Source organism: Urtica dioica, chromosome 1 (genome assembly GCF_054948205.1).
Source record: "Urtica dioica subsp. dioica isolate 48M chromosome 1, U.dioica_male_clone48M_v1_H2, whole genome shotgun sequence".
Lineage (NCBI taxonomy): Eukaryota > Viridiplantae > Streptophyta > Magnoliopsida > Rosales > Urticaceae > Urtica > Urtica dioica.
Genome location: NC_142756.1, coordinates 11,695,392 through 11,717,901, shown reverse-complemented (window position 1 = coordinate 11,717,901; position 22,510 = coordinate 11,695,392). Strand labels below are relative to the sequence as shown.

The 22,510-nt window shown below is 33.7% G+C and overlaps 2 protein-coding genes and 1 pseudogene across 2 annotated transcripts; all 3 read left to right on the top strand.

Moving 5' to 3' along the window:
- The first annotated feature begins 1,723 nt into the window (after window positions 1-1,723).
- Window positions 1,724-9,612, top strand: LOC149407237 (WAT1-related protein At5g07050-like). The gene is made up of 7 exons (XM_089619436.1): window positions 1,724-1,815; window positions 1,915-1,977; window positions 2,076-2,192; window positions 4,028-4,271; window positions 7,978-8,136; window positions 9,225-9,376; window positions 9,466-9,612. Exons 1-7 carry the CDS (start codon window positions 1,724-1,726, stop codon window positions 9,605-9,607), a joined length of 969 nt encoding a protein of 322 aa, XP_089475562.1. The 3' UTR covers window positions 9,608-9,612.
- LOC149407238 (glutathione S-transferase U22 pseudogene) lies at window positions 5,854-6,944 on the top strand (annotated as a pseudogene).
- A 5,049-nt stretch (window positions 9,613-14,661) lies between the features above and the next one.
- Window positions 14,662-20,028, top strand: LOC149407236 (WAT1-related protein At5g07050-like). The gene is made up of 7 exons (XM_089619426.1): window positions 14,662-14,885; window positions 14,976-15,038; window positions 15,143-15,259; window positions 18,391-18,634; window positions 18,724-18,882; window positions 19,440-19,591; window positions 19,830-20,028. The coding sequence occupies exons 1-7, from the start codon at window positions 14,662-14,664 to the stop codon at window positions 19,996-19,998; spliced, it is 1,128 nt and encodes a 375-aa protein (XP_089475552.1). The 3' UTR covers window positions 19,999-20,028.
- Window positions 20,029-22,510: the final 2,482 nt, after the last annotated feature.

The window sequence follows — 22,510 nt, the reverse complement described above, 5'->3', positions numbered from 1 at the left end:
CATACGACATCATCATCTGCTTGCGAGAGAAATTGGAGCACTTTCGCCTTGATCCACACCAAACAGAGGAACTGTCTAGCATATAAGAGGCTAGAGAAGCTTGTCTTCTGGTCGTACAACATGAAGCCGCAAATCAGAGAATTGACCCGGATCCACGACAACTCGACAACCCCGATGGATCCTTTGGATATCATTGAAAGAGCTTTTGAGCGTTCGGATCATGATAATGAAGGAGACGATGAAATGCTTTGGTGGATTGACTCGGTTTCACTGGATGACGTCAACCAGAACCTGGATCCGACGGTAGCTCAAACGGCCCGAGAGCTTGGACTTGATCCAGAGCGCGTGTTAGAGTCAGAAGTTCTTCCTCAACGCGAATCTAGCCACAGTTCTAATTCGGATTACGGTGACGGTGGTGATGGTGGAGGGGGTGATGGAGGTGGAGGGGGTGGTGACGATCGAGGTACCTACGGTGGTGGTGGTGGTGACTACGGCTCTAGTGGTGCTGGTGGTAGTGGGGAGGGACGTGGAGGCCTACAGTGTCGGTGGTGGTGGAGGTGGATACGTACCAAGTGAGGAAGACAACCGTTTTCACCTGACTTTTTTGACACAGGTTATGGGGGCGGCCACGGTGGAGGAATGAATGATGCCATGTCATTTACGTCTAGCAATGACGTTGATGATTTATCAACCAACTACGGATCGGTGGCAATTACTCGTCAAGACACGGGGTACCAGTATTATGAAGGGTGTTCATCTTACCGCAACAATGACTATTCTCCGCCACCACAAATCATCATGACCCCAGTTCGACCGCAACAAGGTTATCCCGCATACTCTTTCTCTACATACGCTCATTTTTTGACTTGGTACGATTATTGCGTTAGTCGAGGGATATTACCGGAGTAGTCATTTTTAGCTTATGGTATGTAATAAAGATATTGTAAACTATTTTCGTTTTTAGCATATGGTATGTAATAACAATATTGTAAACTATTTTCTTTTTTAGCCTATGGTATGTAATATGTATGACATTATATAAATTTGTTGTTCACTAAATATCCCCTCGGTAAGTCCGGTATTTGCCGGTAAACCACATCGGTCACGGTAAGTTCACCGGCACGGTTTACCCTAGGTTTCACTGGATATCCCGGTAAGTCAATGGCTTCTCCCGGGAACCCATCAAAATCGGAGTCCCGGTACGGCATCAGTAACGGTATTCGATTCCTTGTTGGAGACGATAAAACAACAAAATTGTGAAATAAAATCATACAATAAATAATATTTGTTAAGCATGCAAATATTTTCATTTTTAAACAAGAAATATTGTCATTAGTTTTTTTATTTCCTGGCGAGAGAAGGTAAAAGCAAAGTGCATGAAGAGCAAGTGTAAGAAAGTGCATGAAAAGCTAGTGTAATGCGCTGACAGAATTAATTAGAGATGCAATGAGCAAAAATGGCATTAATTATAGATGTGATGTCACAACGAGAATTCACCAAGTCAACGTACGTGACGAAACATTTATCTATATAGACACACACATAAGAGCTGTTAGCATATTTGTACAGCTAGCATTATAATACGAAAATGAAAGAGCGAGATGAGAGAGTTCAAAGGAGCAGCAATAAGAGAAAAATAGTAACAGAAGAGTTTATGCCATATATATTGTGTATTCTAAGCGTTACATGTCATGCCGGGTATTATATAATCTCTAAGGTAGCCATGGACAAAGGCATGAGCTGCTATGTACTCGTGGTCTACGGATATGCTCTTGGAACTTTAACTATTGCTCTTCTTGCATTAATCTTCGAAAGGTTTCGTAAATCAATTATTTGATATATATATATATATATATATTATTTTTTAGATTAATTAAGTATTATTAAGATTTTGACTGACTTTATATACTGCAGAAATAATGAGAGCAAGATGACCATTCATATCTGGGGAAATATTATCATTTTGGGTTTTCTGCGGTGAGCAAATTGATATTATCTACCTAATATGAAGTAGCTATACTAAGTAATATAATGACCGTTTGGTGAGTTATCAAATTCATTTATCTGATTTTCAGAGGGATACTAGCAACGACTTTGAATTATCTTGGACTGCAATACACTTCTACAGTTTTTACTTCTGCCCTGGCCAACACCATTCCGTCCATGACCTTTATCTTAGCAGTTTTATTTAGGTAAATCTTTGCAATATATAGGCAAAATAAGCTTCTTATTTTTTTTAATTAGGGTTTTTAGTGCAAATAGTCCCTGAACTTTTATGATTGGGCTACTTTGGACCCTAACCTTTTCTTTGAGCATTATGGTCTCTAACCTAGTGATTTAATAGATCTTTTGGTCTTAATTTCAAGAACAAATTAATTTTTTAAAATATAATAAAACACCAAAATAATATAATTTTTTAAACAGCTTAAACACATATATAAATTAAATAACATGTTTATAATTAAATTAGATAAAATACTGCTCTAAAAATCTTAAATTGTCTAATTTTTATTTTGTTTTTATGTGTTTCAAAACATAATTTGTTAGTTTGTTTATAACATTGACAAGATACTTTAATTCGTAAATATGTTAGTTTGGATGTCAAATTTTATAAAATATAATAAAAAAATAAATATTTGAACGCTCAACATAGCTTCTAACTCAATAGGTTATGTACTAACATGCTTCAGAAGAAAAAAAAAAGTTGAGGACTAAAAAGTTCAAGGAGTATATGTGCCAAAAAATGAACCTTGTTTTTTAACATGTCGTCCTAACCATTATAAATTGTGCCATCGTCTCTTATTTGTTTCCCGTAAGTCCTGGAAATAAAAAGACATTGCACTCCTGTCCATCGGCATAGCCGAAATATGGTTGGGCTTGAGCGCGCTTATTAATGCTTGTTTAGACTAACTTCTTATTACTTTTTATTGTATTTTTTATTTGGGTCCATTGTAAAAATAATCAATTTAAACGTTTGACATTGTTAAATAATTAGCATTTGATAAATCTAAGATAAATAGTCGCTTTCAAACGTAAATCTTAGATAAATGACCACTTTCATATACCAAACGTTGGTTATTTATCTAAGATTTATGTCTGAAAGTGGTTATTTACTTCAGATTTGTCTAATGTTGGCTATTTATCAACGTCAAACATTTAAATTAGCTATTTTACTAATTTTCTGTTTTTGTTTTCTATTATTATTTTGCGGAAATCTAAAGTTCTCAGTGAATCACACGAGTTTAATTATTCGAATAAAATTGTAAATTCATATGGTCTTATAATATTCAAAAACCAATTTTTTTTCCTCTTGTACCAGCAGTTATTTATCTATATATGTTTCAACTAAATAACGGATGTCCACGTACTCTTATAGCACTACGTTAAATGATATTTTTATCTTGAAACTTCAGATAACAATGTCAAGTTTATAAATTATTGAAAAGTAATTTAAGCAACAATAAGTCTAATTCTTTTATCAAAATTATAAGCTAATAGTATGTGAAACTTGATAATAAAAATTAAGATTTTTGCCTTGCGAAAGGTCAAACTTACACTTTGTTTTCAAACAACTGATTCTTAACGCCAAACACCATCCACGCTCGTACTTAGGTTTTGGCCTTGAGGTTTTTTCCAATACAGGTAATTTCGTAGGTTAGTTAAAAGTTCATTTTTTTTTTTAATTTAAGTATGTTTCGAAGTATATGGATTTACATTTCGAAGTTTTACAATATATATTCTTAGTTCAGAAATTTTGAAGTTTTAGTATATTTTTTGAAGTTTAGAACTTAGAGCTTGAAGTTATAGTTTATATACCCGCTAAGTCGCCGGTCACTATGTATGGAAATAAGAGAAAAACAAAATTTGAATTAATGGATGTTATTACGTATTGTGATGCTCATATTATTGATGTATAATGGACATTTATAGCAAATTGTGCTGTATGCTATGTATTTATTACACGGTTTACACCAAATCAGCCTTGACTTGATTGTTGAAGTAATTTTGGTTGATCATTCAATTATAGGATGGAAAAGTTTGAGATGTCGAAATGGATTACACAAGCCAAAATTTGGGGTACTATCGTTGCTCTTGGTGGTGCAACGATAATGACATTATATAAGGGCATATCTGTGTTGTCAATCCATGGAAGCAAATATTCACATTCTGCTTCAAGTGCTTCCGTACTAACAGTGGACACTAAATGGATAAAGGGTTCACTCTTACTCCTCGTTTCTTACATCTCATTCGCAGCATTCTTCATCTTACAGGTATGTGTGTGTGTATATATATATATATATTACCATATATATTTACTTGCACTTTGGCAATACTGGATCCAAATATTTGAATTATATACACACAACATATTTATATATATATATATATATATATATATATATATATATATATATACACACACACACACCGATGGAGCTTTAGTCTAATATATATAATGTTAGAAGTTCAAAGGGGCTAATGTGTAAGTACCACTGAATAATATGTAAAAAAAAAAACACAATTATATAAAACAAAATTTTTAATTAAGTACTACTGCTAGGGAATAATATGTAAAAATAAATAAATAAATAAAATGGCCGGCTAAACAACTAGCCAAAACAACACCCCTACTTTAAAATTATAGTCCAACTATTAACATATTTAGGAAAATAGCCAATTTATCATAGCAACATTCTAATATTTCAATAATACCCTTAGATTAATATTATTAACTATCATAGTAAATAATATCATCCATAAAAAAAATTAGTAAAATCTAATTAACAATAACAAAAACCACAGTAAATCTTATTTATCGTAACAAGAATAACAGTAAATATTATTTACCGTAACAAGAAAACAACAAATCTTATTTACCGTAACAAGAATAACAGTAAATCTTATTTACCGTAACAAGAACAATAGTAAATATTATTTACCGTAACAAGAAAACAACAAATCTTATTTACCGTAACAAAAACAATAGTAAATCTTATTTACCGTAACAAGAACAATAGTAAATATTATTTACCGTAACAAGAAAACAACAAATCTTATTTACCGTAACAAAAATAACAATATATCTTATTTACCGTAACAAGAACAACAGTAAATCTTATTTACCGTAACAAGAACAATAGTAAATCTTATTTACCGTAACAAGAACAAAAGTAAATCTTATTTACCGTAACAAGAACAATAATAAATCGTATTTACCGTAACAAGAACAATAGTAAATATTATTTACCGTAACAAGAAAAACAATAAATTATATTTACGGTAACAAGAACAACAGTAAATCTTATTTACCGTAATAAGAACAAAGTAAATCTTATTTACCGTAATAAGAACAATAGTAAATCTTATTTACCGTACCAAAAACAATAGTAAATCTTATTTATCGTAACAAGAACAATCGTAAATCTTATTTATCGTAACAAGTACAATAGTAAATCTTATTTACCATAACAAGAACAATAGTAAATACGATTAACCATAACATTTTCTAGTTAATCTAATAGGAAAAGTATCCTATTGAGGACTAGTTAATCTAACAGTAAATACGATTTACTAATTATTTCCGTTGATAATTGGACAGTAAATCCTAATTACAGATTATTATTATGTATATTTAAATTAGTTGATTTTGTTTAATACAAATCATATATTTTTTTAAAATTTTCTTTCGGATCTAAGCATAGTTAGTCTCCATACTTGTCAGCACGTACATCATCGTATAATTAATGAGACAAACAAAACATATACCGATATACGTGTCCAAGTAAATCATATAATAATAAAAAAAAGTTTGTATAAATCACAAACAGAAAAGTTAAAAAAAAAAAAGATGGGAAAGAGGTAAACCTTGGGCAGGTACGAAAGATTCTCTATTTGATAATATAAAGCACAAAAGCAAATAGGCAAAGTAAACACTCAGAAGAAGATATAAAAAAAGCAGAGAGAGAAATGGCAACCGGAAATAGTGAGAATGAAGTGATATTGCTTGATTTATGGGCGACCATGTTCGGAATCAGAGCTCGGATTGCTCTGGCTTTGAAGGGCGTGGATTACGAGTACCGCGAAGAAGACATTCCCAACAAGAAAACCCCTCTCCTCCAGATGAACCCGGTCCACAAGAAAATCCCGGTCCTGATCCACAAGAACCGGCCGATCTGCGAGTCGCTTAACATCGTCACTTACATCGACGAGGTTTGGGCCGACAGCGACGGCCTTCTTCCCAAAGAACCGTACCTTCGGTCCCAAGCCCGGTTCTGGGCTGATTACGTTGCCGCCGGCGGAGGAAACCGCCTCCGGGGATGGCACACTCGTCGAGGATAATTAGGTTTCGCGAGCCTCCGGCGGGAATCCTAATAACAGTAAAACTTCCCGATCTGATTTTGATTTGATTCGCGCTCGTATTGGATTCCCGAAACACTAGCTCTTATGTCGTCGAGGAAAAAGCAATCGGAGGGAATCGCTCTTCTCTCGATGTACAACGACGAAGAGGAGGACGAAGAGATCTTCTCTCGCGCAGGACGGGGAGGTGGACGACCATGTCGCAGGCGGCGGCGAGGGGGTTTCCGGCGACGGAGGTGAGGGCGACGAGGAGGACGCCGCGGGATCGGGCGGAGGGGAAGAAGATCGGAGGGGATCTGCTGGCCATCGACAGAGGCTTCACTTTCGAGTTGGACGAGCTTCGGAGTACGTGCTTGGGAAGAGCGGGCTGGGAATCAGGTACAAGGTCGTGCTCGGGAACGAGATTCCGATGGCGATCCGGCGACTCGGCGAGGGCGGTGATCAGCGCTACAAGGAACCCGAGGGATGACGACATTAAATTCTGCTGTGTGGTTTGGGTCTGCGAGGGATAGAAGAGGAAAATGGGTAATTTTGGAATATAAAATAAAATTGGGCTATTCTCTTAAATAACTGATAGTTAGGCTAATATTTTAACGTTATATTGTTAGAAATCTCTATACTTACTCCAGGGACTATACATCAGTTACTTTCTGTGGTTTCCATCCCTTTGTATTTTTGTCATGACCAGCCTTTTATTTTATTATAAAAAATATTTATGCAAAAAAATAATAATTAATTAAATAAAAAGACAACCCCTTTGGAGTTAAACCTGCTGGACAATTGGATGGCTCTCAAAAATCTGTTTCAATTTGATCAGAAATCTAGGTCAACTTCTAATATCATCTCATCCAGAAAAAAAAAAATAGAATCTTTAAATAATGACTTATGACCAAAAAAAAAAAAAGCAGAAATGAAACAATTCAAATAAAAATATATATTTTATATTACTGATTTTGGAATGGAAATTTGTGTTTTGAAAAAAACTAGATATATGGAAAAGTTGTTTTCGTTCAGGTTCGGATGCCCTACTTTATCCGGAGTGGGCCTTAGGCATCAAAGGGTTTTGTCTAGAGGTGTGCAAAAAAAAAAAAAAAAAAAAAAAAAAAAATTCAGAAAACTATAAACTGGACCAGACTACCAATTTTTAAACCATTCTCCTGGTTTGAAACAGTTTTGTCTAGTGTTGTTCGATTTTTTAAATAAGTCTTATTAAAATGATGTCGTCCCGGTACAACATATAAAACCATGGTCTAGACCGGAGTCCTATTTTAGTTCTTTTTTATAATTCTAAGATATTAAAATCTACTAATTTGAATTTAACATCTTAATTGATAGAAGATAGTGTGAACTTTATTTTTTATATATAAAACTATCTATTTAGCTAACTTCTATTAAACTTGTAAAAATAAATTATTCAAAATGGTTTGATCCGGTTTGGTTTTTCTTAAATGTTATCTTACATTCTCAATGTTTGTAAACTCTTTAAAATAGTCCGATCAAATATAACGACTGATATTAGATAAGATATAACTGGCCCGTGCAAACCCTAACTCCTTCATGGCTCTGTGCATACAAGCACTGTGTTTACCGAGACTTCATATATAAGGTAAATTATTGCAGACTGCAACAGTGAAAGCATATCCAGCACCGATGACTCTGACGTCACTTGTCTGCTTAGTGGGAACATCCTTCGCAGCAATCATGGCAGCCATTGTAGATCATAAAGCCTCCTCTTGGAAGCTGACATGGAATATCACACTCCTTGCTCCTCTATACAATGTGAGAATTACATCACCATTCAGTTTTTTTTTTTTTTTTTTCTGAGAAATTACCATTCCTGCTTTAAGTGACTGCCAGCTGAGCGACCTTGAATTTTTCGGGCATTATATTCTGTACACTGTTTTAGAATATATCTCCTACTCCTTTTTTTTCCTTTTTTTTTTCTTTTTTTTTTTTTTTTGCCTTTCTAGCGTTCAGTTACATATTTTCAACGCATAATTCATTTATATTTTAATTTAAAGAATTTATTTCAATGAATATGTGATTGAAAATAAAAAAAAATACCAGCAATAATCAATGAATCTTTTACTTAATTATTTACTTGTGTGATATAATTAAATATATTGTTAAAATACACATAAAAAATAGTAAAGAGCTTTCAGTAAGTTTTCGTTGAAAATATCAACCAAAAATAAATAAAGTATTAAAAGTGCCCTAAATAAAAAATAATTACTGAAGATTATAAGGTTCAAGAGGTAAAATGCAACTACGCACTAACAGTTAAAATATCACTTGCGTAGTCGTAAAATTAAATTCAAAATTATTTCTACATTTTTAAATTTTAATTAATTAACAGCATCCAATCTTTCATGATAAAGAGAAATTTCAGTTTCTTTGTGGAAAATTGCATAAAATACAATAAAGATGTGCTCAAAGATAAGATAAAATTTAAAAACTATGTATATTTTTTTACACAAGACACCTTTATTACTTCCTCTGGTGGGCTAAGGTCACCTGTTACGAACTATTGTGGCCTGTGGGATGACGAGACAAAAAAGTATTTACGTAAAAATATACATATTTTTCATGTTTTCAACATGTGTTAAAATTTTGTGCAATTTCATACATAAAAAACTGTAAATTTTCTAAAGTAAACAAATGCGAGGTCACTAATTATACGTTCTTATCACATGTGCACGCACGGATGGAAGCACATTGTGTCCAGGGGAAGCTGAAGCCCCTCCTAAAAAAATAAATATATATTTTTTTATTTTACCTTAAAAAATTTACAGGATAGTTTTTCTTATTTTATTTTTTACATATTAGCTCATACTAATTTACATGTCCGGCTACGTCCCTCTGTGCAGGGACTTGTGATATTTGGTGTTACAATCTATCTCCAAACCTTAGTGCTAAGGAAAAAAGGTCCAGTTTTTGTCACTGCATTTAGACCCTTAACCACTCTTATAGTTGCTATTATGTCGTTGCTCATTCTTGGAGAAGCGTTACACTTGGGAAGGTAAAATTACATACACAATGCCTATTTATTAACTATAATTATCTGATTGTGTCAAAATCTCAAGCAAGTTGTTTCCTTTCTATACGCAGTGTACTCGGAGCTGTGCTGATAATTATTGGAATGTATGCTATACTGTGTGGAAAGAAGAAAGAAAATGGAAAAACTGCCTCGCAACAAAGTGTAATGGTAATTACAACAAAAGACGTTGAGATCGAACTACCAGAAAAGTGATTATACAGGGCAATTTTCTTTCAAAAATGATATTGTATCATGTTTTCTTTGATTTATTAAATATACAAATGTAAGGTAGACATGGAATTTGAAACTTGAATACATACACAGTAACAATATTCAGTGAAATACATACACTACTTGGCAATCGGATTAAAAATGTAAATATAAAGCATATTTCAAGCTAATACAACACAGAACCACGTGCATATTAAACAAATTCCATATCACAAATTAACAATTCGGTAAATGAGGCTAGAAACAAAAATCTAACTATAACATAATCTAAAAATTCATCTGATTCTAAATAACTAATAAGAATGTTTCTTGTAATTTATGGACTAATCCGAACCATCGGACTATGCTAAAAAAAAATAGTAGATCAAAAGCTTATGTCGATATCTCTTGATCTTGACTTGTTAAGAATTTATTGAACAAAACTATTGGTGTGGTGGGATTTCTCTCAAACACTCAATACGCAAATACACGTATTATCAAGTAGTAAAGTGTGCAAAAGGACGAGTATCAATCCACGAAGACTAGTGAGTTTCGAATACAAGATTTTGCTTATTCTCCTACTTACTTTAGCTCCCGACGTCGTTTCTTATGCCCTTATACTCCAATTTTGCTCGTTTTCGCATCATTACCCTCGTCTATTCTCTTGGACCTGAGAAACATTAAAAACTACAAAAACTGTCAAATAACCTAAGGACTAGCTTTGATTTTCGTATAAAAGAGTAGGATTTCGTGTGAATGAATCACACTCATCAGCTATGTTCTATACTAAGAATGTACAAAAGACGATTTTTTTTAACAAAACAAAATTTTAAATTCTTTTAATCATCACGGCCATGATATGGTGATCCAAATTTATGAAAATCATGTGGCGAATACATGACGTCACATGTTTTTTTCTACTCTTTCATCCGTCCAATTGCGTGAATTCTAGTTAAGTGCGTACACACTACTGCAAACTATGTTTTAAAAAGTAGAATGCATATTAATAAGCGTCAACTTACTAAGAAGCGATTTTTAAACTCATCAACGAAATTTTGGAAAAATCTATTTTTCAAAATTAGATTTTTTTTTTTTAATTTTAAGTGCCACTTGATTCTTCTAATTTTTTGCGGCACTTTTAAAAGTGACAACTTGCATATTATTTTTCAAAATTTAGCGGTTCAATTTTTTCCCTTTTTAATTTTAAGTGACATTAGATGGATACAACTAGTTGCTTCTAAAAGTTATATGAAAATCGATTTAAAGTCTTCTTCTTTATATCTTCTCTTTGCGACCTGAAAAGAAGAAAAAACACTGTCTTTTTCTCCTCGCGACCTCAAACCACTTCAGGGATCACGGTCTTCCTCCACAACCGCGACCAAAGGTTCTCTCTCTCCTCTGGACCGAACTACTCTCTCTCAAAAAGAAATTCAGGATCTTGCCCTCTGTCTCTCTCTCTCCATCTCGGTTTGCTGCTCCGACCATTGCTCGTCCGCTCCCTCTCTCTCTCTCTCTCTCTCTCTCTCTCTCTCTCTCTCTCTCTCTCTCTCTCTCTCCCTCCAGCCGCCCCATCCCTCCGCTAGCCCTCCTCCGCTAGAACCCTTACAGAACCACCGCCACCACCGATACCCCCTTCCCGAACACCAATCTCAAAACATATCGCACACACATTCAAAAGTCACAACACACCGAATTTGCTAAATTTATAATGTCTAAAGCCAAGTATCTTATTTGTAACACATAAGATGTCGGTTACTATCTTAAGTAGCCTAAGTAACCCAGCCAAACTCAACTAGAAATTTTAACAAATTAATAATAGCTAGCTAAAAACCTAATAACATGAAGTTAGAAACCGAAATCATAAAAGTTTAATATTTGGTAAGTAATAAAAACCATAAACACTTCTCGCCTGATTTCTTTCCGAATTATCCCTTATTATCGTGTCTAGATATCTTCCCCAACTAGTGGTGGGACTTTTTTCATCGCGAGCTCTCGCGTCTATTTTTTCCTGCCAAATTCCAGAGCGCATTCAAACACTATAGTCTATTAATACATATTTTTTTTCAAATGATCCTGATATATATATATCGTAAAGTCGACATGGTATGTATAACTAATGAAACATGATAATCCATATACTACAAACTAATATAAAAGTTAAGAGAAAAACGTTGTTTGCTACCTCAAAAAAATGAAGGATCCCCAAGTGTTTGGTGAAAAAAGTGGCGTCAAGCTGATTAGCAATACACGAGACAAGTATGGATCACTGTCGATAATGAATAATGTACATTTTTTAAATAATGTATGTAATTTTATTTTTGGAATTATATATGGGGATTATTCCTAAAATATGATATCCACACTAGTTTATGACCAAAATCCAATATGTTTAATTTAATCCAAAACTATGATCACATTATTTTTAGAGCAATTATGTTTTTACTCTTTATCATTTTTCTTTGCTTTTCTCTTATTTCTCTTCAAAAAAAGATAACATATGTTATCAGAAATCCTAAGATTACCTAACCCTACGCGAAAAAGAGACAACTCACCAGGAAGAGTTTGTTTTTTTTTTTTTTTTAATTCTGGAAAATCTGAGAAAAAGAAAAATCTTCGAATTCGTTTAAAGATTTATTGATATTTTTGTATTTTATTGACATCGATGTAAATAAATCTTCAAATGATTTATATTAAACTATCATACTCTCCTTCAAACTCTCTCTCTCTCTCTCTCTCTCTCTCTCTCTCTCATACTCTTCTTCAAACCATCATATTAAAAATAATTGAAATTGCGTATCCTATTAATGTATTTATAAAAGTTTATAGTGGTTACTTTTGGTACATAACGAATATTGCACTAATAGACAAACCGATCACAATGGTGACTTCATAAATAATGAATGAACACAAATTCCAAACAGATTATGTGTATTATATTAACACATACAAACAACCGAAAAACCTGATTCAACCAATGACAATGAACAATTCTAATTTTCTCATAAAGTAGAAAATTCAAAAAGAGATAAAAAAAAAAAATATAAACGTTTATATTGAGGAAATTAACGTTGAATTTTTTTTTTAAAAATTTGAATACTTTAATGGTTGTAGAATCTTTATTCAATTGTACAGTTAGTTCTTATAACCATAAAAGAAAACAATTTATATAGAAATTAGAACGTAGTATTCAACTTTTGTATCAAATAATAAATCGAGATTAAAAAAACGAGTATTTATTAACGATAAAGTCGGAATAGAAAAACAAATTGAATGTCACATCATAATTTATGCTAATTTGTTAAACATTTAATTAGAAATGTTGGCTAGTTCGGAATTCTAACATGTCAAGACGGTTGGCTTGTGTGATTTTCTCAAAACAAATACTCGTTGATATTATTTGAGAGTCGCTTAATCATTTTAAATTTATGTAAAATCTATTAAAAACTAATAATGTTCTATTTGATACAAAAGCTTTAAGTTAAATATATGTGAACTATAATACATTATAATAGTGCTATTAAATTTATTAAAATAATAATATATAAAAATGAGGAAAATATTTTGCGTGTTCAATAGAGTATGTTACTCATATAATTTGCACAGTCCAAGGAAGAGCTCGGATGCACCGAGAACGGAATGAATCCAGCACCGAGCCCGAGTAAATAGGCCCGAGAGCTCATTCAGTTCAAGGAACGACCCGTTCATAAGGTAATGACGAACCCTATTGAGCAGGTTTGAAGAGAAGAGAAACTGATAGGTCAAAGACTAATAAAAAATATAAACACGTGTAACAAAGATAAACTTAAGTAAAACGCTCATCTCAATGATTATACCAAGCACTCGAAAAAATAACCACCGACTATGTGCATTCTATGAACGATTTCTCAATAACATCCAGGGACATAGGACGTATTCACCCCCAGAGCCTATAAATACAAGAGGAAAACGATAAAACAAAGACAATTCACATTTTCGCACACATAAGCACATGCCATAAGTTTCATCTATCACTCGGCACCCTCTATTACTTGCTCTCTTTTAATAGATTCGTTTATATTTAGAGATAACTTTGTCTAAACACTAGGAGTTCTCGGAACCGCCTACTCGGAACTAAGTTCTCTTCGTGATATAATTGTTGTACTAATTTTATCTGTCAATAGAGTACTTGGTTGATTTGATAGCAACCACATTTAAGAGTTTTAGGTGTATTTTGTAGTTTATTGTTAGGAATGATCTAATAGAAAATTGTTATTCAACAAAGGATATATAAACGTATAATTTAACATGAAAAAATAGAAGAAAAAATTTTGAAAATTAAATTAAATCAATAGAGGGTTAAAAATTAAAATAGGCGTGTCTATATTCTATAGTGTGATTGACTTAAAAAGTAAAAAATTAAAAAAAAAAATAATAATAATAATAATCGCGTTAGTATTAGGATAAAATAGAAAGATGATATCTGATTGAATTGAAGTGAGCTTCAAAAATCCCCTGGGCTCTACAATGGAATATGCTCAATTATGATATACTAAAACTGAACATGACCTTTAGATTAAACGAGAAAACATAAACGAAACTTCGTATTGTATACTTGCATTGCGTAACACGGTATACATAAATGAATCAGCAACAAAAACAAAAGGGAACCCATTTCAAACCCAGCATTTGTAAATTATATTTTGAAAGTCTACTAATTTTGGATGTTATTCGTGGAAAATTTCGCTGTAGTTTAGTCAATTTGATAAATTATACATTAGACCTTCGCTATTGGAACAATGAGTGGACAAAATGAAATACAATAGCAGGAATGAATTTGTATGATTTGTTCGGGGAAGATCTGAATCGATTTTGTATAGCATGTATCAAACGAACGTGCTCTTCACTCTCTCTTGCCTTTGCTTTCGCAGCTGTCACATAAGCGACCCAGGAAGATTTGATTAGATTTTGCTCGACAACGCGCTGTTAATAAGAAAAAGGAAAAGACCAATTCACTTTCTTTTAAGATATATAGATACATTTTTTTTTCTTTTTTTTTTTGTAGAATTAAACAGACGAGAATGGAAGAGCAGGATGAGAGAGCTCGAAGGAGAAGCAATAGGAGAAGAGTAGTAGAAGAGTCCATACACTACATATTTTGTATACTTAGCGTTACATGCCATGCAGGGTATAATATAATCTCTAAGATAGCCCTAGACAAAGGAATGAGCTACTATGTACTCGTGGTCTATGGATATGTTTTTGCGACTTTGACTACTGCTCTTCTTGCTTTCATCTTTGAAAGGTTTTGAAAATATATCAGCTGTTCGTTCGATTTATAATTTTGTTTTATATAGCGTTTTCAAGCTTTTGATATCGACCTTGTGTACTGTAGAAATAATGAGAGCAAGATGACCATTCCAATCTTGAGAAACGTTATTATTTTGGGTTTTCTACGGTGAGCAAATTATAACTTCCGCGTACTATAAGTTAGCTATATTCAGTAATAATAATTGACTTTTTCATGAGAATTACCAAAAACAATTATTACTGGATTTTCAGAGGTATATTGGCAACGACTTTGCATTACGTGGGTTTGGATTACACTTCTCCAACTTTTACTTCTGCGCTGTCCAACACAATTCCGTCAATCACCTTTATCTTAGCAGTTTTATTCAGGTAAGTCTTTGCAAAGCTAGTTAAGTTATACAACCATTATCCGCAAATGATCCCTATCTTTTTCCTTTTCACCCACAGTTCTTTAATTTTACTAACTTGACACTATACTCTGTTCTGTATTAACTTTTTTCAATATTGTTGACGAAATCTAAAGAAATACTTCCTAGCCAATGACCTCATTTTTTCAATGTAATAAGATTTTAAACTCAAACACCACATTTTTCTTCTTCTGTGTATTCATATCGTCCATTGATCTTTGTACTTCCGCGGTAATTAACCAATAATAATTTAACCAATAATAAATGTTCAAATAGTTCGATAAATCCCTTATATTTCAAATTTTATCTTAAATATAAAGCCACGTTGCTAGACACAATGTTTAGAATACTGTATCATGTCATTATAGAGTTGAGTATAAATTAATAATTAAGTAAAATGATTATATGACTTATTTTGATTGGAGGGACATCATATGTAATACTAAAAAGAAACAGAGGATCCGGGTTTTTGAAATCCATCTTCAAAGAATTTTAGCAACCATATATATATTTTTTTTTTCAATTAATAACCGTGAATCATAATTACTTTTTTAATTTCATACAATTTATCTTACTGAAAATATAATTTAATATTTCTAATTCAAGCTTGTTTAAAGTCAAGAATCAATATTGATGGCAACTATGTATCACTGAATATCAATAAATAATTTTCTTAATTATATTGTTCTCCATAATACCTGTTGGTATACATATCCAATCCATAACTAGTATCAAAGAAATTGTGATTGCTAAAATCAATATCTATATTTCAAATAACTATGTAATATACTTGACAATAGCTTAGTACAGTAAAATTAGAATATCGATGGCGGTATGGGCATTTTTTAATGGGCTTTATAGTTAATTGGTCAATAACAAATTTAAGATTTGTTAAATAGTCAATATTTTGTTAATTTTGTAAAATAATCATTAACAGAAATGAACGAGAATCAAATATCTAAAATATATTACATTAATTATTTCACAATTAAAAATAAAAAAATGAGTTATTATATAAGTTAACCACAACCATGTTTAATATTACTATTCATTCCTTAATTATATCTCCCTTACTTTTTTCATTAAAGATGAGTTTGTCTCTCTGCTCTGATTTTTACAATTCACTATCGCACTCGAAGGTTGCGTCATAGACTCTCAGTTTTATTCATGCATCGTTTCTCGTTTCTGTAACAAATTTACTGGCATTAACATAAAATAATTACAAATATACCAAAATTAACACAAATATACATACATATATACTGACATTTAACACAAATAAATACAAAAAGATTTTAAGCTTCATAGAAGAATATAACGTAGGAAACGCCGATTTATATCATACATTAACACTAAACACAAATTAATACAAATATATGGATCGGAAAAGGATCCTAATTTTGTTTCTTCACCTATATTAATTAATTTAAAGTCCATTTTAGCACTTGCAAAAATGCAGATCAAGAGATTTATATAGCAAAAATAAAATAAAATAAAGAATAATTATTATAAAATTTGCAAAACACGACCATTGTGCTTGGAAGGTAGACAATAGATAGTCCTAGTCCTATAGCATCTCTCTCTCTCTCTCTCTCTCTCTCTCTCTCTCTCTCTCTCTCTCTCTCTCTCTCTCTCTTACCATACCCTTTCACTCGTGCCTTCTAAACTCAGCAAAACCCAAACCATGTAGATCGTTCCGAGAACCTCTCTCTTACCATATCCTTTCACTCGCGCCTTCTAAACTCAGCAAAACCCAAACCATGTAGATCGCTCCGTCATAAAGGTGTGGGGTTCTATCTAAAACCAAGCTTGGTAATTAGAGGAGTAACCCACAAGCCTTATAAAGAGCCCAGGATCGTAATACTCAGTCGATGTGGGACTATCCTTGATACACCCCCTCACGCGCACAGGCACAGGCACACATTGGCACAGGCACTGGAAGCGTGAAGTATAGGCCCGATCAGGTAGCCCACAACCGAGAATGGGCCTCGCTCTGATATCATCTTAAAGGTGTGGGGTTCCATCTAAAACCAAGCTTGGTAATTAGAGGAGTAACCCACAAGCCTTATAAAGAGCCCAGGATCGTAATACACAGTCGATGTGGGACTATCCTTGATACTTTGAGAACCAACAACGCCGATGGCCGACTAGCTCTCTAGCTCTTTGATCATCTCCTCCTCGACTTTCCCTCCACGTTTTCTAGCGCCTTCCCGTCGAGGAGCTCACACGTTGATTGGAGCGAGACTTCAGGAGCCCACTTCCCGATGACTAATTTCTCTCCGGTGAGGATGTGCTCGTCGAGCTCACAGACGACAACTGCGCGCTCCAACGATTGGAGGATGAAAGTGAAGGCGGAGGTAAATAGAGTAAGCATAAAAGGATTATGTTGTGATTGAGGCATATTTGCAACGACGTTGTGGAGCGTCGGTGATGAGAGAGAATGAATGAGGAACAATTAGGGTTAATTAGAAAATGAAGTGATTAAAGATCATTAAATACACGTTTGAATGCTGAAATTAAGTAATAATTGTCTACATTTATTTAATTCTTTTTAAAATCAGAAAATACATTATTGGTAAAGCAAAAATAATAAACTTCATTAAAGAAGAAAATTTGGGTATTTTTTAAAAGATTATACAACGTTGGTCAAATAACATTTTTAACATTTGAGATGACTTAATTCGTCTAATTTTTCTTTTAATATTTTGTCGCACCTTTAAAAATGGGAGAGCTATGGATATGACTCATTTGGACCTCATATACTAAATTTTTTAGTGCAATTATCAATTAGTTATGAAAAATTCTGAATTTGAGTTAATTTAGTTTACTATGATAGTTAATTTAGTTTAGCGGTTGATTAAATCATCAAAATTAGAATCAGTTGTACTATCATTTAAATTGAGAGTAGTTTTATAAGATAACATCAAATATCTTTCAGTTGCTATTTAAGAATCCGTCTAAAACGGATGACTAAAAAAAAAAAAAACCGTCACATGTACTATAATAAACTCTGCTACATACGACATTCTAGTTTATTGGACCAAATGAAACATGATTTGATGGAATATATTTGGGGTGGCTAATTAATAACAGGATGGAAAAGTTCGAGATATCGAAATTGATTACACAAGCCAAAGTTTGGGGTACCGTAATAGCATTTGGTGGTGCAACAATCATGACATTTTATAAAGGCGTAATTGTGCTGCCAATCCATGGCACTAACCATTCACATTCCGCTTCAAGTGCTTCCGTATTAACGGTTGACAGTAAATGGATAAAGGGTGCACTATCACTCCTTATTTCAAATATCTCATTATCAGCATTTTTCATCTTACAGGTAGGTGTGATCAATGATCATATTTAGTTTACACATACAATTAACGCGTTGACTGAGACTTTCTATCTGTGTTAATTAAATTATTGCAGACTGCCACAGTGAAAGCATATCCAGCACCGATGACTCTGACGTCACTTGCATGCTTAGCTGGAACATTCCTCTCAGCAATCATGGCAGCCATTGTGGATCATAAAGCCTCCTCTTGGAAGCTGACATGGAATATAACACTCCTTGCTCCTCTTTATAGTGTGAGAATTACGTTTTCATTTATGCTTCTCTTGGTTTATCGGTCAATTGATTAGATAGTTAGACGTTGGTCCGTACACTTTATTTTAGTATATGCACTCTCCTTTTTTTGGACATTTTTATCCCCTAAAACAAACTATTAATATTTTCAAGAAAAAATGTACTAAAAAGACCCATTGAAACGTTTGAATTGTTATTTAGCCAACATTTGTTTAAACAATAGCCAATAATTTTAATTGGCAATTTTTTTATCGATAAAAATTTACAATAATATATTTATTAGTGACAAACACGCTTCAACTTCCAACTTTTGGAATTTTTTTTTTTAATACTTCTATATAACCAGCGTTTTAGGGAAATTTCCTAAAACATCTAGGGTCGCCCATACTAAACAAATTCTCATTATCTAAAGCTTCAATTAATATATATATATATATATATATATATATATATATATATATATATATCATATCTCAATACTTGATAAAAGTATAAAAAAAAAATATAAAAAAAAAATTAGGCTACCATTAATACTTTCTTTGTATCATAACATGTGCAGGGCGTTGTAATATTTGGTGTAATTACTTATCTTCAAACCCTAGTCCTAAGGAAGAAAGGTCCTGTTTTTGTTACTGCATTCGGACCCTTGTCCACTCTCATAGTTGCTATCATGTCACTGCTCATTCTTGCAGAAGCGCTACACTTTGGAAGGTAATATTGTATAAGCAAATTTTCCCACATCTACTATTATAGCTTATCCAATATGTGGTCTGTCAGAATCTCAATTTAAATAGGAAAATATTGTTCACCAGCCTGATGCGGTGACGATATTATAAAATTGGGTCCCACCTGATATGATGTCAGGTAATTAGACTCACTTGTATAAGTGTCGTTGACGCATCAGCGCCTGATGAACATCATTACTCATTTATATATTTTTCTTGTACAGTGTTCTCGGAGCTGTGTTGATAGTCATGGGAATGTATGCTCTGTTGTGGGGAAAGAAGAAAGAGAGTGAGAAAATTCCCTTAGAAGTGATTACTATTCTTCGAGATATTGAGATCAAAATATTAGAAGGGGAAGTTAGTCATGTAGCCCACTTAAACTCCTTACGTTAAAATTATATCCAAATTATCCAAAAATTAAGAAAGTAGTCCAAATTAGTCAAGACTCATGCGTCATATTATGAAGAAGTATGCATGAATTGGACTATTTCTTTAATATTTGAATAATTAAGCTTTAATTTTAATAAATCATTTGACTAGTTACAACAATTTATTCTATTAGAAAAGTGATTATATGTTGATTAGTAATTTCCTTGAAATTGTATTGTGCTCTAGAGTTTTATAGCACAATATTTTGTATGTAATTAACATTTTTATCATTGGTTGATGTAAAAATGAAGTAGAATCTCAAAATACATTAATTGGTACAACTAATTTGTGAACTAAAAATCTATTTAACTGAAAAGATTCAAACACAGAAGAGAGAGAGAGAAGAGAAGAGACGCTGAAATCTGTTTGGCTAATTCAAAATGAATTTGATTCCCTCGCAAAGTTTCATTCGTACAATTGAAGCTTATATACTGAGCTTCTTATTCGTCCACGTCAGCACAACTAATACACGTAATACAATTCAACACTACTCTATTTAACACACCCCCTCAAGCTTAACTTCGGTCTTGAACAAAGAGCAACGTTGAGCTTGAACACGCTTGAACACACAGGCTCGAATCCACTGATCTTCATACTTCAGTGAGCTTGTTGCAGAGCTCTTGGAATCGAGGAATTGGCAACACTTTGGTTAAGATGTCAGCTGTGTTATGTGCAGATGGAACATAGCGAATCTCCACTTCCTTGGAAGCAACTTTTTCTCGCACAAAGTGAACATCAACCTCCACGTGCTTGGTCCTGGCATGGAATACGGGGTTCGCTGCAAGTGACGTTGCTCCAACATTGTCACACCACAGCACTGTTGATCCTTTACTTGTGACACTAAGTTCACTCAGCAAACTTTTGAGCCACACCAATTCTGAAGTGGCTTCAGCAACTGCCCTGTACTCAGCTTCACAACTTGAGCGTGACACGACCTTTTGTTTCTTGGAACACCAGTTTATCAAGCAGCTGCTCAGAAACACACAGTAGCATGTAGTTGATCTTCTATCATCACACGACCCTGCATAATCTGCATCTGAGAAGCACTCCAGGTTCAGCACTGGATTTTGCTTGAACACCAAGCCTCTATCTAGTGTCCCCTTGAGATATCTCAGTATTCGCTTGCACGCACTCCAGTGCTCAGTTGTTGGTGCTTAGAGAAACTGACTGAGCTTGTTAACAGGAAACGCAATGTCTGGCCGTGTCAGCGTCAAGTACTGCAGTGCTCCAATTGTGCTGCGATACAACTGAGGCTCTTCAAGCAGCGTGCCACTCTCAAGTGACAACTTCTTGCTCGGACACATTGGTGATGGACTTGGCTTGGCTGTGCTCATGTTTGTCTTCACTAGAAGATCAGCAGTGTATTTCCTTTGAGTAAGGTGAAATCATGTTCCTCTTTTGGTTGCTTCAAACCCAAGAAACAGATTGACTTGTCCTAGGTCTTTGAGAGCAAAGCAGCTGTTCAAGGTGGTGACGATATTCGTGATCTTAGCCCTGTCACCCCCTGAGATCAGGATATCGTCAACATATACCAGAATAAGAATGAGCTCTTTCCCGGCATCAGCAAAAAACAAGGACTTGTCAGAGCTCGAACACTTGAACCTAAAACTGAGAAGTGCAGAGCTGAGCTTCGCAAACCAGGCCCTGGGCGCTTGCTTAAGGCCAAAGATAGCCTTCTTGAGGTGACAAACATGATCAGGAAATCGAGAGTCAACAAAGCCCTGTGGCTGAGACATGTAGACAGTCTCATCAAGCGTGCCGTTGAGGAATGCATTGTTGACATCGACTTGATGAATAGGCCAACCATACTGCATAGCAAGAGTGAACAGGACACGAATCGTCGAGTGCTTGGCCACTGGACTGAACGTGTCAAAGTAATCGATGCCAGCAGTCTCACTACAAGAAATACCACATTTAGCGACGAAACTATTAGCGACGACTTAATCGTCGCTAATAAATCGTCGCTAATCACCCTTTTAGCGACGATTTTATCGTCGCTAATTTTTTGGTGCGAAAAATGTTAAAGTTTGGCGGCAAAGATAATTAGCGACGAATTTATCGTCGCTAATTCTTTTTTGTCGTCGCTAAGTTCCCGGGAAAATAATTAGCGACGATAATATCGTCGCTAAATGTTTTTTTGTCGTCGCTATACAATTAGCGACGATAATATCGTCGCTAAATGTTTTTGAATTTTGACGAATTTTAAAGAGGGAAAAATCCCTCACATTAAATTACAACGAAATGATTTAGCGACGAATTGTAATCATTTAGCGACGATTTAATCGTTGCTAAATGTTTTTGAATTTTGACGAATTTTAAAGAGGGAAAAATCCCTCACATTTAATTACAACGAAATGATTTAGCGACGAATTTTAATCATTTAGCGACGATTTAATCGTTGCTAAATGTTTTTGAATTTTGACGAATTTTAAAGAGGGAAAAATCTCTCACATTTAATTACAACGAAATGATTTAG

Bases quoted from the DNA above. Each gene is read 5' to 3' on its own strand.
- LOC149407237 (XM_089619436.1), top strand. From the start codon at position 1,724: ATGGACAAAGGCATGAGCTGCTATGTACTCGTGGTCTACGGATATGCT. The intron at 1,978-2,075 runs GTGAGCAAATTG...TCTGATTTTCAG, and splicing joins ATCATTTTGGGTTTTCTGCG to AGGGATACTAGCAACGACTT. The intron at 2,193-4,027 runs GTAAATCTTTGC...ATTCAATTATAG, and splicing joins ATCTTAGCAGTTTTATTTAG to GATGGAAAAGTTTGAGATGT.
- LOC149407236 (XM_089619426.1), top strand. From the start codon at position 14,662: ATGGAAGAGCAGGATGAGAGAGCTCGAAGGAGAAGCAATAGGAGAAGA. The intron at 15,260-18,390 runs GTAAGTCTTTGC...AATTAATAACAG, and splicing joins ATCTTAGCAGTTTTATTCAG to GATGGAAAAGTTCGAGATAT. The intron at 19,592-19,829 runs GTAATATTGTAT...TTTCTTGTACAG, and splicing joins GAAGCGCTACACTTTGGAAG to TGTTCTCGGAGCTGTGTTGA.